This window comes from Eublepharis macularius, chromosome 14 (genome assembly GCF_028583425.1).
Source record: "Eublepharis macularius isolate TG4126 chromosome 14, MPM_Emac_v1.0, whole genome shotgun sequence".
NCBI classification, from domain to species: domain Eukaryota; kingdom Metazoa; phylum Chordata; class Lepidosauria; order Squamata; family Eublepharidae; genus Eublepharis; species Eublepharis macularius.
In genome coordinates this window covers 432,120-444,540 of record NC_072803.1, presented here as the reverse complement: position 1 = coordinate 444,540, position 12,421 = coordinate 432,120, and the positions used below count along the sequence as shown (strand labels likewise).

At 47.7% G+C, this 12,421-nt stretch overlaps 1 protein-coding gene across 1 annotated transcript in view; it reads left to right on the top strand.

Annotated features, from left to right (window-relative positions):
• The first annotated feature begins 639 nt into the window (after positions 1-639).
• DSCAML1 (DS cell adhesion molecule like 1) overlaps positions 640-12,421 on the top strand; it is a 230,128-nt gene continuing 218,346 nt past the window's right edge. Inside the window, exon 1 of the mRNA XM_054998622.1 lies at positions 640-757. Within this exon, the coding sequence (XP_054854597.1) occupies positions 655-757 (103 nt within the window). The 5' untranslated portion in view covers positions 640-654. The remainder of the gene's footprint in view (positions 758-12,421) is intronic.

The window sequence follows — 12,421 nt, the reverse complement described above, 5'->3', positions numbered from 1 at the left end:
CACATCTGCTATGGGAGGATACAGTGCAGCAGTTTTCAATTCTTTCTCACGTATTGGGATTACGTGCCATTTTTCTTAAAGACATTCTTCTAAATTCCATAAATATGCCAAATAGTACAATTTTATATGTTAACTTCCATTATACATGATGCAGTTTGTGTTGTTAAATTAGTAAAAGAAGTTCAGGTTTGATAGGAAAGTAATTATTGTACAGGTTTGATAGGAAAGTAATTATTGTACAGGTTTGATAGGAAAGTAATTATCGTACAGGTTTCAGTTTTTCTCCAAATATATTTCTCCCGCAGAAAAAAACAGGAAAAATGTTTTTTCCCCCATGGCTTCATAATTTCAGGAAAGTTTTCCTCTCTGGCTGTAGCATACATGTGCAAATGTTTTTTATTTTTGAAAATGTTTGAAAGGTTTCTCTAATTAATATTTTACAATAATTGCAACCTATTTCCTACAGAAATTAGTGTAAATATACTGGCCGCCTGAAGGGTGGAGTACTGAGGGGGGTGGTTAATGTAAGGGGTGGACTGTTATGTGCAGTTCTGTCGCCTGGTTCCCATTCCATCCCACTGACCACCTCCCTGTCCCTCTCCTTCCTCAGTTTTCAGGGAACCTTACACAGTTCGGGTGGAGGATCAAAGGTCAATGCGTGGCAACGTGGCCGTCTTCAAGTGCCTCATCCCTTCGTCAGTGCAAGAGTATGTCAGTGTTGTGTCCTGGGAGAAAGACACGGTTTCTATCATCCCCGGTAAGCAGAATGCCAGCCCTTTCCCCGCTGCTCCCAATGACCCCTTCTGCTCTTGCGTGGTATTTAGCGTGGTGCCACGGAGGCCTCGTTTTCTGGCCTGTCTCTTCCTCTCACTAGCAATCCTTCGCCGAGGGGCACAGCTGATGCCGACTGAGGGCTGCACCCTCTCTTGCTAAATCCCGATGCAACTAGGACGCGGAGGCTTTCGGAGAGTAACAGAGACCTGGCACCTTAAGGACTAATGCATTTATTGTGCAGAGGCTGGGAAGAGGTTCGTCCCCAGGGCAGGCTGGTCTCTGGGATGGCTGCTGGCCAGGGGCTTCTTGGTGGTTAGGTCTGGTTCTCTGACAAATGAGCAGGCAAGGGTCTGGCCTCGTGTGGAAGGCACAAGATGACATCAGGAGATGCTGTTTAAGGGGCTTCCTCACCCAACAAGGGTGTGTCCACACTGGAGTGACTCTGGGATTGTTTATTTGCTTATTTGGAAACACACTAGAGATTATTTGAACTTCTTTGGAAATAGTCAAACAAGGTAATCTGAAATGTGCCTTTTGAGATCCTGATTTGCCTTTAGAGGCTGTCTTGTCTTCTGTCCTAAGAAACGGTTTGACTAGCCTCCATCATGCCCCCCCCTCCGCCCCGCCCCGCCACTATTCTGCAGAGAACTCCAGGATGCGGACTGGCCAAAGAAGGAAGGGGTTGCCAAGAGAGCCCCCCCCCGACCCTTGACCCTTTCAGTGCATGCTGTGCATTATTAGGGGGGAAGGAAAAACAGATGTTACAAATTGTTCATTGATTGGTGAGCAGGGCTTGCCTGGGGCAGTGTCTGCTTGGGTCTGCTTGGGTCATGGTCCTGAGCAGCTTTTACGATCGTTCTCAAAGGTGGCATCAGCCCGCAAGGATGAGCTTTTTTGGGTGTGAATGCCATGTGGTAGTTAGGTAGGTAGCAGCACTGGTCCGCAGCAGAGCAGCAGAATTTGAGTCCAGTGGGACTTCAGAGACTGACAAGATTTTCAGGGTGTGAGCTTTTGAGAGTCAGAGCTCCCTTCTTCCGACAGGAGTAGGAATGGAGATCCTTGAGCCTTTATAGCCCAGCCAAAGTTACAAGGGAGGCATCAGGAAGTAGAAGTACAATGCAGCTTGATAAGGCCAGAAATCGGCACCTGTAGAGAGAGAAGAATCTTCTGTTTAGTCCCAGGGTAGTAGCGTGCAACAATTGCTCTACTGGCCTCTCCAGGGATGTCGGAGAACTACCCACATTAATAAAAAAAGGGAATTGGACAACAAGAGGAGATGGCACATTCTGCTTTCTGGAGTACCGAGCACTGACGGTTACACAGCCCAGCCAGGAAGGAGACATTCTACTTCTGCTAGAAGAACTGCCCTCAGTCCTTGCTCAGGTTCTGGGACGTCTCAGTGAACTTCTACCCTACCCTCTCTTGTTGCTGCCGTCCTTTGGAGCTGTTCTAAGCACAGCGATTGAAGGCGAGATGTAAGCGGGACAGGGGAGGGGCTGCCGCATTCCCTGACTTCTGCAGGCCCCCGTTTCGGAGCTGCTTCGGTGTGTCCGATCATTTTATTGCCTTGTTTGGCTGATGTAACAGCAGACATTGAGGGGGGGGGAGCCTGACTTTTTCTGGGGCAAAGCCAGTTTGACCGCCTGGTTCCTCGCATGCTGCAATTCTTTTGAGCAGTTTGAGATCTGAGCGGGTCCCAGGGCTTTCATTTCTCATTTGCCTTGAGACTTGGTTCTGCTACTGGGGACAAGGGTCATTCGGGAGGCACTGGGCAGGGGCCTTCACCCGTGGGTGTGTGGCTGGGTTGGGTGCCCCAGGGGCCTGCGGGGCCCCCTTAGGAACTTTCTGCTAAGTACTGCTTAGGTAAGCCAAGAATGGCGTTCTCAGCATGGCTGGGGGAGGGGGGGGCTGTCTGGCTGCTTTTGTTTCTGATCCTCCTGAGATTGCTGTCCTTTCGAGCCTTGGTGAACTTTACAGAGTGGGGGGTTCGGTGCAGCCCGGAGTGCTGGTGCTGAAGTTCCCCATTGCCACTTGCAAGCTTGAATGCTTCGTGTCAGAGACTTGGGTAGGGAAGTGGCAGGTTTCTGGAGTCTTCCTGGGTTGGCTTCTTCCTGGGCTGGCTTGTCCTGGTGCCTGTCTGGAGCAAGGGGGCCAGCAGAACCAGAATCATAGAATAATAGGGTTGGAAGGGACCTCTAGGGTCATCTAGTCCAACCTCCTGCACAATTCACAACTACCCTCCGACTGCCCTAGTGACCCCCACTCCATGCCCAGGAGATGGCAAAACACCTCCAGGATCCCTGGTCAAACTGGCCTGTGGAAAATTGCTACCTGACCCCAAGGTGGCGATCAGCATTACCCTGGGCATGTAAGAAGGGGCCACAAGAACTAAGCACTGATATAACCCATTCTGCCCCCCCCTCATGATCTGCCCAGGTTCACAGAATCAGCATTGCTGTCAGATGGCCATCTAGCCTCTGCTTAAAATCCTCCAAAGAAGGAGAGCCCACCACCTCCCGAGGAAGCCTGTTCCACTGAGGGACCGCTCTCACTGTCAGGAAGTTCTTCCCAATGTTTAGCTGGAAACTCTTTTGATTTAATTTCCAGCCGTTGGTTCTGGGCAACCTTCCAGGGCAGCAGAAAACAACTCCGCGCCATCCTCTATTTGACAGCCCTTCAAGTACTTGGAGATGGTTATCCTATCACCTCTCAGTCGTCTCCTCTCCAGGCTAAACATTCCAAGCTCCTTCAGCCTTTCCTCATAGGACTTGGTCTCGTCGCCCTCCTCTGGACACCTTCCAGCTTGTCTATATCCTTCTTAAATTGTGGTGCCTAAAACTGAACTCAGTACAACCAGAGCAGAGTAGAGCGACACCATCACTTCGTGTGAACTGGACACTCTGCTTCTGTTGATACAGCCCCAAACTGCATTTGCCCTTTTAGCTACCACATCACACCGCCGGCTCGTGTTCAGTGTATGGTCTACTAAAACCCCTAGATCCTTTTCGCACACACTACTGTCAGGACAATCTCCTCCATCCTATAATTATGCATTTGATTTTTCCTTCCTAAATGCAGAACTTTGCATTTATCTCAGTTGAAATTCATTTTACTTGCTTTCGCCCAGTTTTCCAGCCTGTATCCTGACTCTGTCTTTGACCGTATTTGCTACCCCTTCCAATTTAGTATCATCTGTAAATTTAATAAGCATTCCCTCTATTCCTTCATCCAACTCATTTATAAAAATGTTGAACAGAACAGGTCCCAGGACTGATCCCTGAGGAACTCCACTTGTCACTCTTCTCCAAGAGAATGAGGAACCATTAACTAGCACTCTTTGGGTGCGATCTGTCAACCAGTTTCAGATCCACCTAATAGTAATAGGATCCAAACCACATATATTCTGTGGAACCTTCCTTACTCTTGGCCCTGCTCTTTCCTCTCTGGGATTCCTCGCACTGCCTCTCCGTGGGCTGTTCTTTTCTCTGCAGTCACAGGGCCTCCGCAGACAACTGGAGTGAATGGGTGGCTTCGTATGAGAGAAGGTGGTCCTTATGAGAGAGTGCTGGCCCCAAGTCATATAGGGCTTTAAAAGTCAGTACCAGCACTCTGAATTGAATCTGGGTGCAAACTGGGAGCCTGTGTGGATGGAACAAGACTGGAGGATATGGTCCCTCCAACCCACTCCAGTCCGCCTTCTGCACTGACTGTAGCTTCTGGACAGTCTTCAAAGGCAGCCCTGTTTAGAGCTCATTGCAGTAATCTAATACTGTTACCAGGGCATGTACTACTGCGGCAAGATCTTTCCTGCCCAGGAAGGGCTGCAACTGGCCCACCAGCTGAAGCTGGTAAAAGGCACCGTTGGTAACCATTGCCACCTGTTTATCCAACAAGATGCCCAGGCCCAGCAACATTCTCAAGCTACGAACCTGCTCTGTTAGGGGAGTGAAACCCCATTTAGGACAGGAGATGGTTCATTTCTTGGGTCAGACCTTCCCACAGCAGCAACACCTCCATTTAGTCAGGATTAGGTTTCAGCTTGTTAGGCCTCATTTGTTCCAAAACTGCCTCCAGGCCCCTGTTCACAGTTTTCACAGCCTCCTTGGGATCTGCTGGTAGCGCAAGATAGAACTGGTGTCATCTGCGTATTGGGGGCATTTCCACCTGCCAACGAGGGCTGTTTCAGCCCCATCAAGGCAGACTGGAATGGATCCAACCATCGGCTTCATTCAGTTGATGACGGAGCTGGCCAGCCATCCTGTGCTCCATCCCCTTGCTCAAGAATGGAGTGCTGGAGAGTGGAGGGCAGTGATTCAGGTCTCCTGGGTCCACGAGGGCCTCCACTGCCCACTTCAAGGCAGGGACGACCACGCCCTCTTGTGCAGAGGCACTCACTGCCTGCCCCTTTGACTGCAGACGAGGCGCAAGGGCAGCACCAGCGGGCGGCAGGTGTCCGTCTTCCAGGAATCCTGTCCACGTCCTGAGGCTGGACATGCTGAAAGGTGTCCCACACAACTGGGCAAATCCTGTCAGGGCTAATGTGGGGTCCACGTTGGAACAGATGTGAGGGCCAATTTGGTGTAGTGGTTAAGAGCGTGGGACTCTAATCTGGAGAGCCGGGTTTGATTCCTCACACTTCCACTTGAAGCCAGCTGGGTGACCTTGGGTCAGTCACAGCTCTCTCAGAGCTCTCTCAGCCCCACCCACCTCACAGGGAGTTTCATTGTGGGGATAATAATATACTTTGTAAACTGCTCTGAGTGGACGTTAAGTTGTCCTGAAGGGCGGTATATAAATCAAATATTATTATATATTATTATGAGTGATTTTGTCCACAGAGCGCTTAGCAGAATGATTGCAACAGGCTGCAGAACAATCCACCTCCTCCTGTAGGCTGGAATCCAACAGGCCTCTGACCAACCAAAAGAGTCCCCTCCGGTCTACAAAGGCAGGCGCAATGCTGATGGAGAAATCTTATTTCTTTGCTGCTATCTCTGCCGTGGTGATTGGGCTACTGCCTGGTGTGGTACGTAGCTTCTCCAGGTCCTAGGTGGGTCCCAAAGAGACACGTTGGGGCTCTTTCCTGTTTAACATCTGCTTAGCTTGTCTGTGGAAGCTCTGGTGGATTTGATCTCTGTCTTCATGTAAAGTTATGGCCTTGGTGGACGTCAGAGTCCATGCGAAGTTCTGCCTGTGTGGTTATGTTCAGGAATTCATGGTTGCCAGGGCAACGATGGGGTTGTTCCAAGTTGTGGTGGGCCCAGCATGTGTTAGAAGGCACATCCTGGATCTGCTTTTCTGTACCAAGTAGATCTCTGGTGATTGGTTAAGGGGACTGAATTCATGTTATCATCATGGCTGCATCATTGCCTATTGAAGACTCTAGATCCAGAGGAGTTAGCCGTGTTAGTCTGTGGTAGCAAAATCAAAAAGAGTCCAGTAGCACCTTTAAGACTAACCAATTTTATTGTAGCATAAGCTTTCGAGAGCCACAGTTCTCGAGAGCTGTGATTCTCGAAAGCTTATGCTACAATAAAATTGGTTAGTCTTAAAGGTGCTACTGGACTCTTTTTGATATTGAAGACTCTGGTGGTCCTGGCTGCCTCTGCCCCTGTGGCGGTAGACCGGTTGAGATGCACCATCCGCAGACTTGCTTCCCAGCGGGCTCCCAGAATGCTTTGGGGGGTTCAGAGGGTCTCAGCAATGACTCTGCAGATGCTCTTGGATTGGCCTGGGACACTCGGTTAGTTAATCGATAGGATTGCTCCCCGGTGACTTGGCCTTCATCGATTAGACCTCTTTCCTGTGAGAAGTGCGTGAGCTGCAGTGAGCTGGGAGAGGCTGAAGTGCTGTCGGCAGAAGACTTGTGCTGTGTGGCATCATAGAGCCCCCTTGAATGACTGGGCATGAAGGCCACCCCCTACCTTTAATAGCAAGTGGCCGTTGAAACGCAGGTTGCCACAGGCCTCCTCTGATCCCTAAGCACTACGCCACACTGCTGTTTGATAGCAGAGCATTGGTTAAGGGGAATTTCCTCTTGGCTCTGAGGGAGGCAATGTTAACTAGCTCACAGACCCCCATAAATATCCATTGTAGGTGTGCCTCCCCCCCCCACAAGCATCCTTGGCCTACATGAAACCACAGGTATGGGGCAACTTCTTGCCAAACAAGAAGTTGAAAATCCAGTGTTCCTCACACCTCCTCTTGCCCTCAAACATGGCCTAGGTTTGCAAGATAAATAATCAAAGTGAGTGAAATTTTTTGAAATGCAATTCCAGAGTAATACAATAAGCAACCCAGAAAGGACCCCTCCGTTTCATCTCAGGCAGTGTCCTCATATCCATGTCAGTCTTAACACACACCCCCTTCTGTAGGTGGGCTGCATTACCTGTCATAGCCCAAATTTCTCAGCATAAGCTGATAGAGAATCCACAGCGTATCCAGACCAAAATCTACCAGTGGCAGTTAGGTACCAAAGTCTTGGCCCAGTGCCAGGAAAGATTCCAGTTTGGGACTAATAGCAAGGAGTATGCATTCTTCTCTCCCGTTTTGCTTTCCTCCCCAAATGTCATCCTTACTGGTTGCCCTCTCAGCTCTCCTACTCTCCTTTGCGGACCAGCTTCTCTCCCCCGTTGCATCCTGGTCCGGCACTCCTTTCTCCTTGTCCTAAGCTCCGTCCCCATTTTCCCCACCACAGCTTGTGGTCTCAGTTTTGGGGGGAGGGCTTACTAGCTCTGTTTTCCTCACTAGTCTTCTGATTCTAGCCTGTATTGTTAGACTATGAGAATTACAGGCCTTTCAAGACCACCTTAATTTATGGAATATCAGGCCCTTTTCAAAAGGCCAGCTTTTGTCTTCTGGTAGAAGACCTGTCATATTGGTTTGGGTAAAGACCCCAGAATGAGAGAATGTCTAGGGGCTTGGGTGAAGAGCCTGGGTGCTGGCCATGGTCAAAAGTCAGCAAGCAGAGGACAACGGAAAGAAGCTGAGGCAGAGGCCCAACAGAGGCAAACTCTGCCAGGGAGAGAAAGAAAGAAACCGAGAGCCCGTTGGGTGTCGTGGTTAAGAGTGGCGGGACTCTCATCTGGATTCCCCACTCCTCTGCTTGAAGCCAGCTGGGGCACTCTTGGTCAGTCACAGCTCTCTCAGAGCTCTCTCAGCCCCACCCACCTCACAGGGCGATGGTCATGAGGAGAATAATAACACACTTTGTAAACTGCTCTGAGTGGGAATTAAGTTGTCCTGAAGGGCGGTATATAAACCGAATGCTATTATTTTATATTGTAAACTGGACATCTTAAAAGAAATATTTTGAAGTTATATAACAATACAACAGGAATTAAGCAAAGATCTGCTTCCTCTTCTAAATGAGTTTAAAGGAGTTTACATGGGATTTTGCGTCTTTTAGGCTAGGGAGAAAAGATCCCCTGTAAATATAAGTTAACTGACCAGTTAACAGTATCTTGTTTGAGTAAGGCCAGTTTGGGGCTGATATTGGCCCGCTGCGAAGCACAGGAGCACTCGGGGGCTCGTTGCGCCACCCCAGCAGTGCTCTGGTGCTCTGTAGTGGGCCGATTTTGCCCCCAAAACGGGCTAGATTCGGCCCGCTGTGGAGAGCCGGGAGTGCTGCCAGGAAGGCGCTGGAGAGCTCCTGTGCTTCACAGTGGGCCCGTTTAGGTCCCAAGTGGGCCCGCTTTGGCCCGCTGCGGAGCACAGGGGCGCTCCTGGGAGCAGCACGAGGCCCTGCACAATAATGCCAACTTTTAGGAAGTGATGATATGGCCCAAGAGTGCATGCATGCGCAAAGTCATTGTCAGTGGTGAGTATCAGGTCTCCCGCCTCCCACCTGGAGGGTGAGGTGACCTGGCATCCGCACCTTCCACTATTCATTTAGGGCAATTTCTGATACTGTTTTTGTGCAAACGTCTCCTTTTTAGCTAGATGAGGGTGTGTTTTCATGTGATAGAGCTACATCTTGTATGGGAAACCAGCTAAGGTGGTGGCTGTGTTTTCTATTTTTTTAAAAATTGTATTTTAATGGTTTGGAAGCCACCTTGAATTTGTGAGAAATCAAGATAAAAAGTTCTAATCTCTCTCTCTCTCTCTCTCTCTCTCTCTCTCTCTCTCTCTCTGTGTGTGTGTGCTCATATAGCTATCGCCTTAAGCAGAATTTAAAATGGGAAAACCCTCACTTAATATTATTTCTCTGATATTTGATTATTGCCTCTATATTTTGCCATAGAAGAGTAATGGAATCATTTATGTCCGATAATAACCACGTCACCTGGGTGTTCCATATTTTTAAGTAGAGGGTAATTAAGCTAGCCCTCAATTCATTAAATACAGGGCGCTCTATAATCACATGTTCAGTGGTTTCAGTGTTATCATATGGGCATTTGCATGTTCTGTTAGTGAATAGAATGTACCCTCCAAAACCTCCAAGGGAAGAGCATTTATTCTTGCCAGAGTAAAAGCTCTTCTAAGCTTTGGTACTGACAGTACCTAAATAAGGAGTTGAGCATAACCTCCGCTCTCTAACAGACATACTCATATTATCCAGCTTCCTAACGCGCATTGTTATTTCCCTGATTATATCTTTAGTCTCTGTAATCTTGACTATGTCACTTGCTATTCTGAAGTTCTAATAATCATTAATTTATACAGAAACGTAGCCATATAAATATACTAGTGTAACCATCTTACACAAACTCTTGTGAAATGGCAGTGTGAGACTCTCACGAGTTGGGGGGGGGCAATCATGTTTTCGGTGATAAATGCTTATTGTCATCTTTGGAAATTCCAAAAGAAGTCTTATAGCTCCTTAAAGACTAACTGCGTTATTGAAGCAGAAGCTGTTATGTGCTCACCCAGCAAAGCTTCTGGTTTGATAAATCTTTAAGCTTTTAAGGTGCTGTAAGACTCCTCGTTGTGTGTTGCTGCAGCAGGTTAACTTTGCTGGCATGTGGAAATTCAGAATCAGTTCAGTGACATCCACTGGCGAAAAGCACCTCAGTCTTGCAGTGTGTTAAAGTTAGCCTTTACTTCGGCCCGCCTGAATCTCTTTGGCAGCACAGAAATCTGGTTTCCTTTTCAGGGAACAGGGTCTGCCCAGCCCTTCTTATTTGGCTCTCCAGAGAGCCCCCACAAAGCCCATTTCAGAAGTGATTGTGATGCAACAGCCGCAGCTTGGGTCTCTTGGTCCCGTGTGATTGCAGCCCCCCCCCCATTGCTTTGTTTGTTAAACTACTGCCTGCATTATTTGGTTAACTTGGCAACATTGAAACTTACCCTGAAATCAAAGATAAATTCTCGTATAGAAGGTTATCTTGCATATAAATCACCATTAGTCTGCCTCATTTTTGTTTAATGCCTGCCTAACTGTGCTGCTGTCTTAAAATGTATGTTTAGGCAAGTCAAGGGTTGCAGAGAAATTACAGGTTTTTGAAAAACCCATTTGCTTTGCTGCTGCTCACATCAGAATCAATCTTGCCTTTAGTTCTCAATCCCCCTGCAAATATGCAGTACCACTCACTGAGTTCTGGCATTTAATGAAGGGTAGCATTAAGTCAGAATAAGCCAGTGGTGCTTGCAGAATGACGTGCCTTATGTGAGATTGTGTTGTGCACCAAGGCTGTGATGTGAAAGAACGTGGCTGGCCATGGGGTTTTTAAAAAATCATTTTAGTGGAATTGCAGAGTGAAAAGCCTGTTCCAGGGGTTCCCTCATTCCTCTGGGAGCAGGAACAGCTGGTTTTCTTGGAAATCCGAAAGCAAAACTCCACTTTAAGGAACAAAACGTGATCCGATGTGCTTGGGTGAGTGGGAGTGCTGAAGCGAAGGGGGGTCTAGCCACAGTAAGAAAATGCAGATGTTCCTGAACTGCAGACTGAAAGAAGTGCAATATTTCAGCCAGAGTGGGGGGTGGGGGGTGGGGGTAGGTGTCATCTCATCCGCTGCCCCACAGCTCTCCCCTCCTGGGCATGATTTATATTGGTGTTAGTTCCCCAGTGTGTCTGTAAAGGGCCAGTGAGGGTCAGAATCAACTGAGACACCAGTAAGGCCCGTTTCAGAAGCAGCGGCACTTGAATCCAGCACTTCAGTGGAGCCCATCGTGGTCATTTTTTTTAAAGAAGAGCTTCAGTAGAAACTTCTGCTTGATGAAAGATTATATTTGGCCTGTGCAGAACGGGGGTGTTCCGAATGGGGGCTCTGGCCATCTGGTAGGCAGCGAGGTGGCTCTGGGTAGATGGGCTGTTGAGCCTCTTAGCCGCATTTTTGCACCATAAGGCTAATGGGATCTTGGCTGTTTAGATGGACTCGATCAAGCAAAGAAGGGAAACGACTGCAACAGAAATCGAAACTGAACGATAAAGAGTTGCAGGAGAACAACATCTGTATGAATTAAAAAACCCCAAACTGTCATGTAAAAACCTTAAAATCTATTCCTGAACTAATAGAATTTTCTTCAGTGGCAATTCATTTCATTTCAAAAACAGGAACAGTAAAAATAGTATACGTCTACAGATACACATTACCCCTTTATTTACAAGACAGAAAAAAAGACCAAACACATTTCAACAGTTGCCTTCCTCAGTGCTCATAGAGTACGTAACAATAGACGAAGATAAAGCATCACAAAAAATGCACAATAAACAAGGGGCCACAACTGCATAAAGATTAAAACCTTAAAAAGAACTATTAAAATGTTTTTAAAGACAAAAACAAAAAATTAGTAAATAGAAACATATACATTCAAATCAATGGCTGACCTTATTCTGGAGGCTATGTATTGTAAAATAAATTGCCTCAACTGCAGGAAAAGAACTATGAAGCATCTGTATATGAGATCTTAATTCAATTAGACCGTTAAAAATAAAAAATGTCACCACATACATACGCCTATCCAGGGATAAATGCATTACAGAGAGAGAGAGAGAGAGAGCGAGAGAGAGAGCAGTCCTGGCTCCAGAAGACATGCAACCCCATTTCTTTCCAAATCTCCAGTACAGGAAAAGCACCAACACAATCAGCATTTTGATAGTGACCTCAATAAGAACAGCTGTGACGACTGTGGTTCTCTGCCTCAGGCTCAGTTCTGCTGGGAAGGTTCAGTACTCCTCTTGGGGTTCCAGTGGCTTTTAGATGGTTCTTAAACCTGCTTCGCTCCAAAGTTTTGGGAAGGATGGCAGGAGGCTGGACGGCTGCAGTCGCTGGGTGGGTAGGAAAATCCACGTTTTCCTGTCCACAGGGCAGCCATCTTCCCTGAACCCGTCCTCGTGGCAGCTGTTTCCTCCCATCACCATCAGGGGGCTTTTTGAGTTTTTAAAAATTGCTATTAGAATATTTTTGTATTGAAAAACCACTGTGCCCAGAGGGTCACCATAAGGCGGAGGCGACTTGATGCCACATAACACATACACACATTGAAAAACCACTGTGACAATATAATTCTCAGCTTTCATTTTCAAAAAAGTCTCTAACTTCCCTTGCAGAGATAAAAGGGGAAAGGCATATGGTAAGCCCCAGTAAGCTGCTGCCAGTCCGAGTGGGCAATACTGGGCTAGACAGAAGAATCATCTGGCTTGGTGTAAAGCAACAGAAGCGCAGAGAAGAAGGGGCCGCAACTCACTGGGAAAGCCTTGGTTTGG